Source organism: Gallus gallus, chromosome 1 (assembly GCF_016699485.2).
Source record: "Gallus gallus isolate bGalGal1 chromosome 1, bGalGal1.mat.broiler.GRCg7b, whole genome shotgun sequence".
NCBI classification, from domain to species: Eukaryota; Metazoa; Chordata; class Aves; order Galliformes; family Phasianidae; genus Gallus; species Gallus gallus.
Window position 1 is genome coordinate 15,422,632 of NC_052532.1, and position 17,445 is coordinate 15,440,076.

Consider the following 17,445-nt stretch of genomic DNA (forward strand, 5'->3'; position numbering starts at 1 on the left):
AGTGACTCTACCCTTGTGTGGCGCACTGCTGAGTCTGCACCTTGAGTACTGGGTTCAGTTCAGGGCCCCTCACTACAAGAAGTATGTAGAGTTGCTCAAGCTGATGAAGTGACTAGAAAACAAGACTTCTGAGGAGCAGCTGGAGGAATTGGAGTTGTTTAGTCTGGAGAAAAGGTGGCTGAGGGGAGATTTCATCGCATTCTGCAACCACCTGAAAGGAGGTTATAGTGAGGTGGGTGTCTGACAGGACATGAGGAAACAGTCTCAACTTACGCTGAGGGGGAGTTGGGATGAATTTCTTAATGGAGAGGGTGGTCCAGCATTGGAACAGGCTGCACAGGGAAGTGGTAGTATCCCCATAGCTTCATAACTTGCCAATAGCACTGTGCTGGAGCACACCTCTATGTTTATAAAGTGGTTGAAGTCCTCATGCCCATGATTGGTTTGGAAGCTGCAAGGAGCACTGGAATCTATCTTAATGAAGCAATAAAAGATTTGGATTAGTAAAGTTGATCAAGGACATGGACAAACAGAGCTCTGTGGTGAGCAGTAAAATCCTGGTGGACCAGCAGGCACAATCTCTTGCAGATGCAGAAACTGTAGTGGCAGGATGTGTCAATCAATAGGACGAAACCAACATGTGCATACATACATTTCAGTATGGACTGCCAGATAATTTATTTTGAGAACATTCTGTAGATGAAAAAGCAGGAAGAATTATGAAAGGTCTTGGTCTTTAAAGTACACAGATGTGAGTGACTGTAAATTCTTAGAGGACAACCGTGAGAGGGCAAAAGAGCAAAAATCTTGCCTTGCCCTCTCTTGCCTTCTCAGCAGTACCTGAAATAGTGCATTCTTCTGTTGCATTTTCATACTCTTTGGTGGCTTGAAATACTATATTTCAGATTGATCTTTAAATTTACAAAAATACGTTATTTTGTCTTCTCAGGAAAGCATTTAGCAGATGTGGGCTTTGCTTCTTGATACGTTCCTGAAATGTTGACCGTGTATGACATCCATTGTCAGTGAAGCTTTCTCTGATATTTTGGAGAAATATTTTCTGCAGCTAAATATCAACATATCAGGCTAATAAGTGAATCATATGATTGGGATAAAGCTCTTCAGAATGTCTGTATTTTAAAGAAACAAAAACATAACTCTGTGTGTCTACAGGGAAAAGCGTCTTTAAATAATTGACTAACTTTTAGCAAGAATCTATCCATAAATAATTACCAGATTGTACTCTTGTTTATTTATGGTGTATACTGGCATTTGATTCTCCACCTTAGAATCACCTTTCTGTGCTGTAGATATCACTGAATTTTGCATCTTCAAACCTTCAAACCTTCTTCAAAGTAGACTTCTGGGTTCATGTAGCAACACATTTGCGTCGTGGCTTCCTAACCTGAGAATACCTCATCTGACTTTCACAGCTGTGGTTTCAACCTGTCAATCCCTTAGCAGGGTGTTACCTGAGCCTCCTGCCTGCTGTTTAAATCTTAGACTTGGATACATACGGTTATAGATTAGACCTCTATGTGCTCCGATTGTGCAGCAATATGTTTAAATACATGCGTTTTGTATTTAAAGTATTATTATAAGATCCTCGTTTTCTGTAACTGTATATATTTAAACATTTTTATCATTTTCTGAAAAAAAAAATATGCAAAAAAGTCTTTAAAAAAACCAAAAAGTTGTTTGAGGATTTTTCTATTCCTTTCCTTTTTTTCTCATTTCATTTTTCTGAAAGCCAAAGCAATTTTGAAGTTTTTCTTCAAGAAAATGAAATAGATATGCCATTTTCATTCATTTTTGTCTCTTAACCAAATAGCTGATTTAGTACCATTGGCTACTTATTAGGTACCTGCAAGTGTCTGATGTTAAGATGTACTGAACACCTTATTTTGAAACTCTGACCTGTTGTGTAATGATTAAAGTCATTGAAATAAGCATAGGCAGAAATGCATGAAGGACCGTAATGTTAAGCTAAGATGCTTATACTCAAAGCTAATTTAGAGTTTGCATTTTGATAAGGTTTTTATTTGAATTCTGTCCATTGAGATTCTGTAGGCACGACTACAGGACACGTAAGTGAACAGATGATGATTATTTTTCATAGCTGTTGTATGAGCCCCCACAAGTTTCTGCATTATTAATACAGTATTTAAATTATTTATGGTTTGCTCATGACAGAATTACAAAATCATACCATTTAATTATTGCTAGTTAATTTTAATTCATACTTTGATAAACTGAGTATGTCCAGTTGAGATCAGAATCAGGATGAGGATGGGGCACTCTGTAAAGCACAAATACGTCATTTTTATTACCATCAGGTACTTTAGAATAGTAGAAAAATGGTTGGGAAGAAAGAGAAGTCCGTGCATGTGTGATGTGGTCCCTTCACATATCAAGGATTCCATATCCCCCAGATCCCATAACAAACCAAAAGGTATTTGTGTATTTCCATTCGTGGTTCCCAAGTGTGCGATATGAGACTGGCTTACAGGTGTACTTAACGAGTGCTACCAGCTGCCGTGAAATCTGATGGGAGGGCTTTAGCCTCAGGTATAGACCATTCTGCCTGGTCCTCTTTGCATCCGTACCATGACAGCAGGGTGGGACAATTGCAGCCAGTGACCACGAGGAGGCCAGCAGAGCTCAGGAGACACCAGCATGGTGGGAAAGAAGCCTAAAGGAGCAGCAGGTTGGACTTTGAAAGATAGGAACAGCTGGGGAAAATACCAGTCTTTAAAACTCTTCAACGACTTTTCTTCATATATGCATGTATGAAAAGTATTTGCTCCTTTGTCCAGATGGTCTGGAACAGAGGCAAACCAGAGCAGGGCACTGAATGTCATGCAGGTGTGCTTTCTGAGAAGCCTGAGAGGTGATGGAAGGTAGTCATGCTAGAGAAAATTCTATAAAGTAGTTGTCTCAGCGAGCTCTTATGCTTAGATACATGAAATATTAAGTAATTTATTAATGTAAGTCTTATGATATATAGTCAAAAACTCCTTATGATTGATTTTAGATTTTAGCAGTCTGTAGGGTCTCAATGACACCTGTAAGAAAGAAGATAAAAGAAGGATTGGAGGATAACTGCCAATAAAGAAGTTGCTTAATGTGAATAATGATGATTATTTCTACATCTGTTTGCAGCTGTCTCCAAACACATCTGTAAGAAGCGTCTGTTTAAAATGTTAAACAGTAGTAGAAATTCTTATCCTACGGCGCAGAATAAAGCAAGCTACTGTGAGCTCTTTGGCTTTGAAATAGGCAAAGCAGCCAAGCTTCCTATATTACCTTTTCAGTTTATCTTTGACTGTGTGCTTTCAGCTTCCCAGATGCAGAACAAGAAGCGCCAGCCATTCAGCCCCAGGAGAGCATCCTCCTGTTGGCAATGTGCTGGCCGTAGGAGCACTCATAAACTCACTGTGCATGGAATGCAGTGCATAAAGAAATTAATTAATTCTGTTTCTTCAGTTTAAGTTTTCAGATCTTTTGGACAGCGGCAATTACTGCAGCTATTATTCAGTTGCTCAAGATGTAACTCACAGCTCTGCATGCATAACTAAGGAATCCTGCAGCGGTGGGCTTCAGAGTGATAAGCACTGCTTTTCTGTCATGTGCAAACTCATTCAGTGGGAGCTTTCTTGTAGTAAACTGTTCTTCCTGAGACTTTAAGGTGCATGTTGGTATCTTAAAAACTGCTTACTAGTTTTAGCAAAACTCAGTAGTAAATGTCTCAAAGTGCAGAATGCAATGAGGGTTAACTGATGTCTAGGAGAATACCATAACATGGTATGGGTACGTTGTTCAAGGTTGCACATGTTTGTTCTTTTCTGTGGCTTTTGTGTGTTTGTGCTTTATTACTTTGTTAACTGCCATCACCTGGCATAAGAATGCCACCTGTGTATTTTTAGCAGCATCCAGTTTAATGGATGAGTTATTTCTCCCTGCCAACTACAGAGTCAAAGCAGTGGATGCAGCCTTCTCTAGAGAGACGTGGGTCTACGGTGCATCTTCTCTGAGGCACAGCAGGCAGCAGCCAGGGAACCTTGAGAAGTTCAGTATGGGTTCAGACACTGCTCATTGTGTAGTTAATCTGCTGTTTGCTGCAAGAAACGAGTTACACTTTGAGACTTCAGATAGCATCTTACCGTACGTATGTCTACATATAAAAATAAAATCAGGTGCTGAAAGGAGCAGAAATTTCTCTTTAAACCACGATATACTGTTTTATAGTGAAACTATATCTTGCAGTTGTATGGATTTTGCTAAGGTATCTTTTTTTGCATTTGGCAGATGGTAGAGGCCGGGTGAATGAATGTGTAGCTTCAAACTCCTCTGCCTCTGGTGCCAGCACACCTTAATTCTGGGCACTGTTTGGATCAGCCTCAGCTCCACTTCACCTGATGGACAGCATAGAGGCAGTTTCCAGAGTTGTCCTTAGTTACATGTCTGACCAATGTGAACTTATTGCACAGTTAAGCTGGTAACTTACTAAGTTCTCTCCCGTAAGTAATGTTAAGACAGTTAGGGGTCTGTTTGGACAAATTAATGATCTTCAGCGGAAACAGAGAAGCTGTAACAAGTAATGCAAATGTTAAGGAGTGCACTCTTCCACAGGACCAGTAACTGCTTGTGGGTAAATAATTGTAGTTGTCCCCAAGCATCTCCCACAGAAAGTGCTCCTCTTGCAGACAGCAGCTACTCTCAGTGAGGTCTGTTGGCTGCTCTGTCCTTGCCGTGCCCAGGCTTCTGGTGGAAAGCTGAGTCAGTGGGCTCAGGATAACTGCATATTGCTCAGTTTGGTGGGTGTGATATAGAAGTCAGCACTTTACACAAGGAGACTTTTAAAATCACTTTAATGGAGATATTTCAAATCCCATGAACTGGTGTTAGACCAGAAGCTAAGTTGATAAATTGTCATCTCTCACTGTCTTGATAACCCAGACACAAAAGTCTGACATAACAACAGTCCTTAAGCAGTTTTCCTCTTGTTAGAACAAAGAAATGCTGGATTAGTGCAACTGAGAATTAGATCTGAATTCTGCACCATCCGAACCCAGTGCTAACATTTATCTCAGAGCAGGATGCGTTCTTTGGAAATAAGCCTGCTCTAATGAGCTTTTTAAGAACACGAATGATAACGCTTTCGATTTTCCTTAGCAGTAATTTATTTCCGTAATCTCATTAGATTTGAATTCTGACCTTTCAGAATTTTTTTTATCTAAATCCATTTCAGATGCTTCCGTAGGGCATAAGAGACAATGTGAAGTTAGCAGCTTTCGTATTGAAAATATAAGGACTGTTCAAAATGAAACATTTAGTTCCTACAAAGCCATATATTTAGAGCCACGCATTCCTCACTGTGCAGCAAAGTAAAAATTAACAGAAATTGGAGAAGAAAATCAGCCTTCTTGTGCTGTGCTGCCATGGCCTTTGCTACGTAGCATGTAACACATTCCCTGGTTTGTGGATTTCAGTGTTGAGAATTATCCTACAGCCAAATTGGCTCAACTATTAGGATAATTTAGACTGATTATCAAGGAAGTGGTCTTATCTTGTTTTATCCTCTTGTTGTTAAGAATTGCATCCTAGACCACCTGCAGCAGCCCTTCTTTCTCACCTTTTAGTGCGCCGTATGAAGGTAATTTAGAAGGCAGGGAGCAAAGCTTTACATCTTCTGAACTACAGGCTAAATCTGATCAAGGATGGGCTTTGAAACCAAATACATAATGCACATAACGTAGAAATCTGCTGCTGTTCTGATTTATTTCCAATCATTCGAATTGTTCGCATCAATTGTCAGTAGGTTTGGTTTCCGCTGATTATAATAGATGTGCTTTCTAAATTGTCTGGGGAAAACACATAATGAGTGGTAAAGATTTTCAATGTAATGCTATCGTGCTTTCACTTTGGCAGTAATTTCAGAGGAAAGAATGTGGTCTGTCTTTACCATTTATTACTAAGGTGACAATGACCCAGCACATTGTTATTTACTTGCAGTGGTACGTGCCTGCATAATTTCACTTGCAGGTGGTTTACATGGACCCTTCCCTGTGCTTTTTAGCTAGTGAAGAGATCAGTAGCTGCTTGTCAGCTTTCCGTTGTAGGTTCCTATTTGGTCTTTCATCCTAGACTAATTTCAGAATTGTATCTGATTTTATCTTATACAGAAGTAACTAATATATTCTTTAGCACCATAGCAGCTCTCATAGAAATGGAGTGCAGCAGGAGAATTAGCACAGCGACAGCACCTGAGTGCATCCCTGGACATGCCCTCGTCAGGGTGCTATCATTGTCCATACCCAGCACATGCAAGACTCCAGCAAATGCAGATGTCTTTGCTTATACTCTGTGTGCCATCCTGTTTTACTCCTGAAGGATAAGCAAAGCACAGATGGTTATTATTGCAAGGTTTCTGTTAAATCTACGTTTCCTGTGCTGTTTTTCCTGTTTCAGTGTACTGAATCTGCTTTCTTGCAACTGGATTTCCTCTCAGTTACTGTCAGAGAGCAGGGCAGGGTCAGCAGCTTCTGCAATAGGAGGCTTCAGAGATGCATGGCTTTCCCACATTGATGTTCTGTAGGGAAAGGTGGTAGAGGATACACCCTGCCCATAGCTGGGCTGTGAATCGGCAGGTTGGCTGGCACTGGCAGAGGTGTATGTGAGGTAATTAACCAAGCACATCACTGCGTGAAGCTCCTCTTCATGGAGCTGCCAAGCTGGCTGGCCTGACTGAAGAAACTGTTTTCAGCAACAGGGCATTGTAGCGTGCTAATCAGTTTGTATTTATTACCAAACACCTGCGAGTGAAATGAGAGTAGTAGCAAAGAAGCAAACGTGCAGTTGCACAAATGCGTGGCACTCAGCAGTGCCATGAGTTCACAGTGTTGTGATCTGAAGCAGGCAGCTATTAAGGTGGAATGCAGGGTGGCAATGTCATCTCCAGGTATTAAGTAATCCATCTTGCAAACAGCATTTCCTTAAAATGTATGGAGTTGCTGGTTTAAACACAAGGATGGTTCTCCAGCACAGTTCGGCCTTCTGTACCTGAGATGTATCTGGGAGCTGATGTGACCCATATGTGGTGAGAGATCAGCGTGGGAATGTCAGGGTGGATGCTGATGGGGAATGATCCCTGCCTGGCTGTCATGACATAAAAGAGACACTGAGCCAAGCCGTAAGAAGGAACCTGGGCAGTACTGAGAAGCAAGAGAAAAAAGTGGCAATGCTGGCTGTAGGACTTCACTCTGAGAGAAGGCAAAAATAGCACAGTTGGCAGCTGTCAGCATCACGGGCTTGAGGGATGTATCTGTCAGGGGGCTGTTCAGCTGAACTCTCTTCTCCTTGTATTATTAATCACCCCAAAACTGAATCTGTGTGTGCTACATGAGGTAGGTGCAGGCTGGCACTGCCACTGAAAGGGTTTGTGGGCTGCGGTTTCAGACACACATTTTTCCAGGCTTTCTTGGATTAACCCCTCTGTTTAAGTGTATTTGAATTCTGGATGTCTGACTGTCCCAAAACTGAGTTTGGGACTTCATGGTGATGTCTTGCTTTAAAAGTTGTTTTGTTGCTACATTCTTGCCAACATCAGGACTGTTGCTTCCCCAGAGACACCCATTGGGCACCCTGGTACTCACCAGCATTCATTCCTCTTCAGTTCAGAGCAGGCTGGTTGTTTCTTAATGGGAAACGTAGAGGAGAAAGGTGTGCTTGAAATTTGCCATTGGAAGCTGGCTGCAGTGGTACTCTTCGCTCCTCTGTCTTGCTGTTTGTTGCCCAGCTCTGATTTATCACCCAGTGCAGGGTTCGTTCCAGTTTTTCTACAGACGAGATGGTCCTATCCTTCATATAAGTGCTCAGCTAATCTGGAAATTGTAGTCCAGACAGATGTTCAGTACTCTGTGACTTCTCTTCAAGTAAATAGCATGGTTTGCATATGAAAGGCTGTTCTCTGCCTAAGTCTGCTCTCCCAGAAGTACACATTTTTCCAGCTGTAGCAATTGCTGTGATTGCAGCTGAAACATTTCTCTACTTACAGCAATGGTTTGTTGTTCCTTTAAGCAAATGCTGATTTCCAGAAATAAGATATATAACAAAAAGATGAAGTTGTCAGAATTCCTTTAAAATACATTATATTGTTGGCACTCAAATACATGATTTTATGCCTATTCCTAGAAATATGCAATTTCTACATAGTCCTGGGAATAAAATCGTTTTTTCTTTTATCAGCTCAAGCTCAGTTACCTTCTGCTTTTTACTTCCTAGTTTGAAATGCTGTGACCTTCCTCATTATTTCACTGCAGAGAAAAGGAAGTCTATTTCTCTTTTCCTTACAACTTCACGTTGCTGTAGCACACTCCATAGCCTTTACCCATTACACCCAAAGTGTGCTGCATACAGCTCATTGGTGACTTAAGGACTAACTTCCATTTGACCTAAATCCTTTCATTTTCAGCTCAGATTCCTGCTGCTGCACCTCTTGTTGCACTGTGTGATATCTGTGTTAGTGTTCTCATTGGCTTTGGTGTGACTGCTGACCTGGTAAAGGCAATTCATTTGAAGGAGCAGATACAAGCCAAGTGCTTAAATTCAGGAATGTGCTGCTAGGTGCTCTTCCTAAGGCCACACACAGTGCTATCTGTAAGGCTCAGGGAAAAGCACATTTCCAAATGTAGGATTTGGCTCAAAGGATAAAACAGGGTGGGCCTTTTCTCTCTTAATTTCACATTGTCAGCTTTCCCTAAGAAGCCATGTGCCATGTTTATTTTGATATGTCATCCATTTCCCTGAAAATTGTTTAATACCAGATTTTATTGTTATTTTTCAGGTGCTCAAATGAAACCATATTCAAAAAGGAAGATTTGTTTTGGGCATATAATTTCTGCCCCACTCCATACTCCTGGACAGCACTTCTGGGCCTTATTTTATACTTGGTTTTCTTTGCACCTGGTAAGCTAATGCTTGTTTTCACATTGAAGCTTAAGAAACTGTAAAGGTGAAATAATATACGGTGAGGCTATACATTAAACTTGCTCTTCAATTCAGCCATTAAACTGAGATTGACCTGTTTTTAATTCTTAGGGATGGGTCCCATGCCCTGGACCGTCAATTCTGAAATCTACCCTCTGTGGGCTAGAAGCACAGGAAATGCGTGTTCATCTGGAGTCAACTGGGTTTTCAACGTGCTGGTGTCACTGACCTTTCTGCATACAGCTGAATATCTGACCTACTATGGTAAGGACCAGTACGTGTCCATGGACACAGCGCTAGCATTGATTTTCTGCTGGTTAGATTCTAGGTCTCCGTTGGTTTGGCTGTGAAATTGCAACTGTGGATGCGGTGTTCTCAGCTAACTGTGCTCCGTTAAGACCAGGGACCTGGTATGATCTGCCTGCAGTTTGGTCCTGCTTCCATGAGAAACGCTTCTTTCTACCTTTGAAAGAGAATCTAGAAAGTTGCATAAAACAAGGAAGCTGAAAAAATTACCTTTGGACTTGGTGAAATGTTTCACTTAGAAAGACAGCATCTGCAGTTTTTCATTTTGTAATGGCATCCAAGACCATTATCAGCTGTCTTTGCCAAAACACCGTACAGCTGAAGATGCTACCAGTCTGCTCCCAGCTGTCAATTATTGAGTCCTGTCTGCTGGAGCCTGTGGGGAGCTGGTCAGGTTACTGCTCAGCCCCTGCACTACCAATGCCATACATTGCATTAAGATCTTGTGACCTTCACATCATTACTGGTGCAGAGCGTTTCAGCTGCTGCTGTTTTTCTTTCCAGTCTTGAAACAACTGGCAGGTAAATGTTGGGCTGTTGGTGCCTTCTTTGCTCCCCATAACTGGGGGGAGGGGGGCAAATATATGAGGGGTGATGAGATCTTTCTCACTGCCAATTGTCTTTGATAAGTGATAATTAGATGTAAGAGTCTCAAGCATTATTTTAATCCTGGCTGTTTCTTTTTTGCTGAAGTTTCTCATTTTTGGAAAGTAGTCTTAGTGATTCCTGTGATGTTAAGAAAAACTAAGAAACTTCTCACCTTTCCTATCAACTTTTTTTTTTTTTATTGGCTAAGTAATAATTTAATTGCTGCTTATTTTAACAGCAAAATGACTTTCCAATGTCAGGATGAGTGTTATCTTAAACAAAATTGCTTTCATTAATTGACTACAGACACATAGTAAGGCAGTGCTCTCCTACACCCTAGCCAAGCAGCTGGTTGTGTTACAGATGCAGCTCCAGCCCTTGCACTCTTCTGTGCACTGCTTTGCTATCCGAAGCCTCTGCTTCTGCCTATCCCAGAGGGGTGGGATGCTCTATCACTGACTGTGTGTCTTCTTTTGTATTGCAGGAGCCTTCTTTCTGTACGCAGGGTTTGCTGGCCTGGGACTCCTTTTCATCTATGGCTGCCTTCCTGAGACTAAAGGGAAAAAACTAGAGGAAATTGAATCTTTGTTTGAAAGCAGGCTATGTACATGTGGTATGTCAGATTCTGATGAAGGGAGGTATATTGAATATATTCGGGTGAAGGGAAGTAATTACCATCTTTCTGACAATGATGCTTCTGATGTGGAATAATTTTCAGCTGCTGATGTATTTAATCATGTAAAAGCCTTCTGGGGGAAAAGCAGCTCTCTGGTGACCTCACTGCCCTGCTTCTGGTCTGGTTCTCCTTTCTGCTGTCTAGTTAAAAATGCCTTCATGTTCAAAACGGCTCCATTTGGGAGGAAATTCAATATGCTCATGTTTTCTTGATAACTAAAAGCAATGGCTTCCAAAAGAGATTGAATTCCACAATTATATGAATTAACCAGATGTTTGCAATCCCACACCATGCCGAGGTATTTTGCATGATGTACTGTGCCAGATGAATGTAGAAGGCTATCCTAGGTGGTCAGTGGTTGTCTTTATCTTCAATACTGACAAAAGTTAAAGTCATGTTGTAGCTAGTCAGAAAGCAGCTGACATCGGTCGGATCCCCATCTCGTAGCAGCCTATCAGACAGCTCTTGTATGCCACACAACAAAGGATGCTGCTGCAACGGTAGCCATTTAAAGGATTAACTGACTGTAAAAGCTACAGATATCGCCTGTGTCTACCAGAGGGGACGTTGTCCAAATTTATCCCAAAGGAATTTCATTGGTATTCATTTGAGATAACCGTAGAGAGCCATGGTCACCTGGGTGGTGCCTCATTAGGTGGCACGAGTCTGTTGTCCCAGGTTGAGTCTCGGTTGCTGCTCTTTAAGGACCGCTGCAGTCAGCAGTTCGTGTTTGTGAGATCCACTGCCAAAACAACATTCTGAGAGCAGGAAACAGAGCCCAGGACGTGGCTGCATGTACCAATGAGTTGGTGGTGTACATGGCTACAGACAGCAGAGAGGCTACACTCAGTTGGAAATTAACTATTTTTGTTCTCCTTTTCAGCATGTGTACATTTGGGTTTGCGCCTAGTTTTGAACACAAAAAATCATGAGCTGGAAGAACTAAAAGAAAGGGAGAGGTTTTCTGCTGCTAAATGCACAGTGGTCATTCCTTCCTGTGCCTTTTGCTAATGAATAATCAAATTGCCTTCAGTTTATCTTCCTATTGCAGAGTGAGTGAATCCCAGCAAATTTTTCCTTCAGATGCTCTTAGTCAATCAGTGTCTTTCCGGATCGAAAGAAAAACATCAGTGATGGGCAGAAGCCTACATCTCATATTAATTGCCTTACTGAAGCATTGCAAAACTGTCAAGAAACCATCAGGCACAAAAATCAAGGTGGCTGTATTTAGTGTGCTAATGAAAATATTAATGGTGTTTTATTCAACTGCCATGATTGCTTGCCTTGGCAAATTGAATTTTATGCAGCTACATAAAAGTGTAATGTTATTTTTTTTCCTTGCCCTGTTTCCTTCCACGGCTTTAATTCGTCAGAGGTATGAGTTTGAAAGCATATAAAATTCAAATTCTTATCTCTGAAACCTTTGCTTCATGAATGTGGAAAACCTCCTCTGCCTGTAGGCTGCTCCCCACTTGCTTGGTAAAAATACATTTATTTTTCATTGTGTAAGGATTAAAGAAGTTGTTGGGTTCACTACCTTTTATAGATATAGATACACTTTGTGGGCTCTTTTTGGATTGAAAAATATTTTGAGTGTAAGAGAACTGTCAGAATGATAGTGGACATTTGTTACTAAGTTATTTTTATTGGATAATATGTGGAGTTTTTATTGTAATCATGAAGTAATGACACTATGCTGTCTGATCTTATACAGGAGAGATTTCTTACTCTCTAATTATTGAAATTCAGTGACTTGGATGTATTTTGGGTTATTTTCTTTTTTACTTCATAAATCAAAGAAATATTTTTAGAAAGAAAATATTTTAGAGCATCCTTCTGTAACTTGACAGGGAATAAAAGGGAAAATTAGCACAGAGGGGGAGCAGTGAGTTTCCGCAAAGAGCAGACTGACCTTGAACCTCTGATGGGCAGTGACAGGGCTGCATCCCAAGCCTCCACCCTCCCTCCCTCTCTATAAGCACACAATATTCCCAGGCTTGTAAGCACGAGCAGCTGGAAAGGACCAGCTCTCGGACCTTTATCCAAATGCACCAGTTTCAGACCATCTGTTGGGCTGCTGCCACTTCAAAGCCTTGCCAAAGGCGCAGTACCTGAAATGAGAGAAAGGGACACTTGTCATGGATGAGAATGAAGTTCAGGGTGAATGGGTTTCTTTCTGAAACAAAAAAATATCTGTTGGAGGACCCTTCTTCAGAGTAGGTTTGTTACCCACAGCAGCATGTGGATAGGTGCTTACTGCCCAACCTGTGCACGCTGGGATGCTACACGAAGACAGACTGAGCGGGTATTTCCCAGCTTTTCAGGACAAGGCCTTATGTCTCTGATCCCCCAGAAGCATGAGCCCAAGGCCCCTTGGTGGAAGTGGTTTGTGCTCCCAGTTCCAGCACTTACCTCCATGTCCACAGGTAGAGGAAACAGCAGCATTTTGGTGGTATAACCAAAGTGAAGCACCTATGAAAACTGCTGTCACAAGATCAGCCTCTTTTGTTTCTTTCAGGCAGTGCTGGGACTTTTTAGCAGCAGAAGACGATCTTTCTTTGCCAGCTTTGTTTCATGGACGTTCTCAGAAGTGGCGTTCGGTTGTGTGCAGCACTGGGTTATTTCCCACACTACAGTTCAATCTCTCTCATAGCAGTTCTCTATTTTATAAGTTTTACATCCTGGGCCCTTTTTCTTGAGGCAAAATCACCGAATCACAAGCATCTTGTTTATTGTCACTACTTCTTGTGAGGATGCAAAATATATTGGCTTCTTTGGTGTCAACCCCCTTTCCTACCCAGAGTTGGGTTTTAGTCTTCCTCTTAGGGTTGCTTTACACAAAGGAAACATTCCACACCTTACAAATGCCGGACCTACTACCAAGCATTATGTATCTTAAAAGTGAGATCAAATACTTGAAATTAATCTTAGACAATTAGGGTTTTATTTTTAGAATCTGTGAGCATTTATAATGTATGAAGATAACTAAATAAATGTTTCTATTTTGCAAAGATTTTTATATTTGTGCATAGTTTAAGTTTTAAGAAATTTTGCTAAGGGTAGTGCTAGTGACATTCCAGACAGAAGAATACAAATGCAGTGTAGTTGAGTCATTTCTTATGACAGAACGTTAATTTATGAAGCGGCATAAGTAGTACACCTAAGCACAATGTCGTTCTACAGACAGCTTTCTGCAGGAGGTGGGTAAGAGTTCCTTTGCAGGGACTGCACCTTCATTCAGGTATGCTGTGCATGAGGAGTGCTGCTGGTAGAGCTGTGCGTGGATCGCACGCTGATCACACACAACAGTCTGAGATATTTCAGCAGCTCGGATTCTTTACAGGTTTAGGCCTATGAGCAAAAATAAAAGGAACAATTCCTGATGAGTTTTTAACCTTTCATATTTTAATTCACCTTAATTCACCTATAGAGGTTTGTTAACCATGCTGAAATTCTTACAGTGCTGGGGGGGTGAAGTAATTTGCAACTTGTTTCTTCCCACTGTCACTTTGTTGCTCAAAATCATTTTCTAAAGGGAGAAACAAACTTGGTTTTAAAAGAAAACCAAACCAACAACAGCAAAGCAAGCCCCTGGGACTCCTTTTGAGGGCTGAAGTTGCATTGTGCTGTGTGCACCTTAGGTTGCTCCCATAGACAGTGACACCCAGCGAGTCTCAGTGCCTGCCCTGTCAAACAGTATGGGGTAAGAAATGAAAGTTGCATCACGTTTTGGTAGGGATGGGGTTGGAGCCGATGGGAGCTGTCGGCTTCTTTCCTGTGGGACGGAAGGGCAGGGGACCAGGGAGGTGCCTGGCGCAGGTGGCGGCCTGCAGAGGGCAGCGGGACGGGCAGGCTGAGGGCAAGGGCTCTGTTTCCTCCTCGTTGGGGTGAGGATGTGGTCATAGAGATAGCGAAGCAAATGCTTTCTTCCTCTGCGTGAAGTCTCTTTCACCCTGTTTGTCCTCAGCTGGGCACTGGGAGGAAGTTTTGACTCTGAAGGTCACTGCGGGTTGCCTGGCCCTGGGCGAGGGCCTTTCCTTTGGGCACTCCCTGCAAACACACTGCGGGCTGGTCAGAGCAGGCCCTGTGCTTCTCAGCCTCACACCCACCCTCCACTGCTCAGCGTAGTGCTGCTCCAACACAGACATCTTGAAGTTCTCCTTGCGCTTGCCTTAGAGGCTGTGCAGGCCAAACTCAGCAAGGGAAGGGGCAGAGCCTTCGTTGTACAGAGTAGGAGCTAAGTTAGAGTAGCAAGTCCTGCAAAGCACTTTAATGAGTCAGATATCCATGCACTTTTTCTGAGAGAGCCAAGCCAACCAAACCCCATTCCTCATTGGGAAGAAAACAGAGCTTTGTGTACCAGGCCAGAAGCAGATAATGCCACAGTATGTGCTTTATGGCAAAATGTGTTTTTATTGCAGGTAATATTTACAGCTTACATGTAGCTGCTGCCTATCAAGTGACACAATTGTTCTCTGGATTTTAACAAGTCACATTTTTGTGCAAAACTCTTGGTGGTTTTCTATCAATCTCCATCGCCTTGTGTACAGTACAGTAAGCGTAATCCACAAAGTGGTCTAGGTTGTGGCAGTGTTAAAAACGTCAGCACAGTAAAACCTAGGTGAACATTGTTAAAGAATAGTGTTGTTTGTGATACTGGGGGTAAAAACTCCTTAAAGGCAACTATATTATAGATTTTAAAAGTCTGAAAAAAAATGGCAATTCTTATCTATTTTGTGTATGTTTTCATATAGAGAGTTTTTTATGTGCCGATAACCATCACTGTAGTGTTTTGTAAATGGGTGTTAACGGTGTTCCAGAGTTGTGTATGTGAGCATTCCCTTTAGCCAGGCCGAGCTGTCAGTGTGACCCAGCGGCATGTTCTTAACCTCTCCGCACCTCTCCTTGAGGCTCACTGTCAGCTTCACTACAGCACACAGGGAGCTGGACCAGAACCCGGCCTCGGGAACCTACAGTTCACCTCAAGTCCCACTTCTCCATGTTTTTCCTACAAGGTGTGTTACACTGAATGACCTGGGGTGTGTAATTATAAAGCTTCAACTGTGCTTCAGTTCCACCCTGATCTTTCAAAATTCAGTTTGACATTTCATTGCATTTGCACAAGTAAGGGGAGCGCTGATTAATTATGAATAACGTCCCTGTATTTCTAAAGGAAACATCCGTTCAGGAAGTGTTAAAATAAAGGCAAATTTCTCTCGCTGCCTTAAGCATTGCACAGACTTTGGAGAGGACTGAATGTAGGACTGTCGTCGTGACTTCTGCAGGAGAAACTTCAGCTGGTGAGCTGGGTGCTCGGGGGAAGCCCAAGGGTTCCACAGTGCTGGGCTGCCAGCCCCAGCTCGTGCCCCCACCCTGCCTGGTGTGCGTTGCCGGGCATCCGAGTAGTGCCCATGAAAGTGATGGGATGATTGTTCTTGACGTTCTTCATGTGCTCCAGTGTCCTGCTGGTCCGGGGCATAGTGGGAATCGGCACAAGTCGTGTGTCTGCCTTTCATCTGGAATCTCACAACCTTACAAAAGTATCGCCCGGGTCTTTCTGCCACGAATTCTCTTTAGGGTATTTGAGACTTTATTGGAGACCAAATTGGTAGAAATAAATGCTTTTGTGTTCCATAATGACATGCATATGGTGCCATCGGGGCGCATGGTATGGTATTTGGTACAAAACAGATCTTGGCAAAACTCACTGTCATGTTGTCCATGTCATTTTGTTATCTTAACGATGTCAACCATGTGCCATTTCCTTTTGCAGCCAGTCAAGCCTATAACGTATGAAAGTGTTGTACATTTTCTGAAACTTCAGTGATGTATAATTATTTAATTGACTTCTGTTCTGATTGCTTTAATGACGTTTGGTCTTTACATAAAAGTAAGTATCTTCAAAGAATTGTCAGTGCCAGAAGTGTAAATGAACAAAATAAAAGGTGATACTTAATTACAGAATCCTCCTCAAGGTTTTATTTGTTTGGATACTCAGAGAGCAGGAAAATGGCATCGTCCAGCAAAACGAGCTAAAACAGGCCATGGGCTTACCTGAAATAACAGAAGGAGAAGAATAATTTGGGGTAGTGTTGATGTGGTTTTAAATAGAATGTTTTAAGCCAGAGAGTGACAGTGGCATATTGGGACAGAGCTGCTAAGGGCTGTAATTAATTACAGCTCACACTGAGGGGTGGACAACTCGTGCCAAGGTGATGTGCAACCAGGGACAGCTCCTCAGAGGGCCGCAATGCTCCCTGCCTCCTGAGCAGAGCTGGCTTTGGGGACACTCAAGCCCAAGTGGGAGCAGTCCTGCTCCTCCCTGCTATGTCACGCACCACGGGTGCCCTTGTGAGGTTCAGCCTCGCTCTGACCATGCTGTGACCCTTTGACCTGGGACCTGGGGGCTCCAGCAGTGCTCCTAGGGAGATGCTGGTTTTGGGATCCTGCTCAGCAAAGCGCTGTGTCTGCAGGACAGGCAGACTGAGCTCATGGTTTCCACACTGACAGGTGATATGTTAAGGTTTATGGCTGACAGTGCTTGTAAAGGTGATGAATGGCTGCCGTTCAGATTACTTGTCACCAAAACCACACAGCGGCTTTTGGAGTAATGAAAAGCTGGTGGCCCTGCTGTCAAACACTCCGTTTTCTGGGTTTCTCCCATTCCCTCTCTTGCAGCTGCTATCACAAAACAATTACCCATAGATATGTTGCTGCTGAAAGGAGCCTGGACTGAGCTGTGGGCAGCAGCACTTTCTCCCAGATCTCTGTGAGCTGTTCCAAGCCCGGACATCACATCTGGGTGCAGCCGTATCCACACCAGAGCCACACCACAAAGATGCTGCCGCACCGAGGGCTTGTGCTGGGGCTGCTGCCATCAAGGCTCC

General features: G+C 42.6%; 1 protein-coding gene across 2 annotated transcripts in view; it reads left to right on the forward strand.

Annotated features, from left to right (window-relative positions):
• Positions 1 to 16,519, forward strand: part of SLC2A13 (solute carrier family 2 member 13) — a 136,265-nt gene extending 119,746 nt beyond the window's left edge. Inside the window, exons 8-11 of one of the 2 annotated variants that reach the window (XM_040656984.2) lie at positions 8,846 to 8,967; positions 9,100 to 9,252; positions 10,367 to 10,495; positions 13,077 to 16,519. In XM_040656984.2, coding sequence (XP_040512918.1) covers positions 8,846 to 8,967; positions 9,100 to 9,252; positions 10,367 to 10,495; positions 13,077 to 13,096 — 424 coding nt within the window. In that variant the 3' untranslated portion in view covers positions 13,097 to 16,519. Of the gene's footprint in view, positions 1 to 8,845; positions 8,968 to 9,099; positions 9,253 to 10,366 lie in introns of both variants that reach the window. The other variant, XM_001232939.7, reaches the window with a different exon arrangement.
• Positions 16,520 to 17,445: the final 926 nt, after the last annotated feature.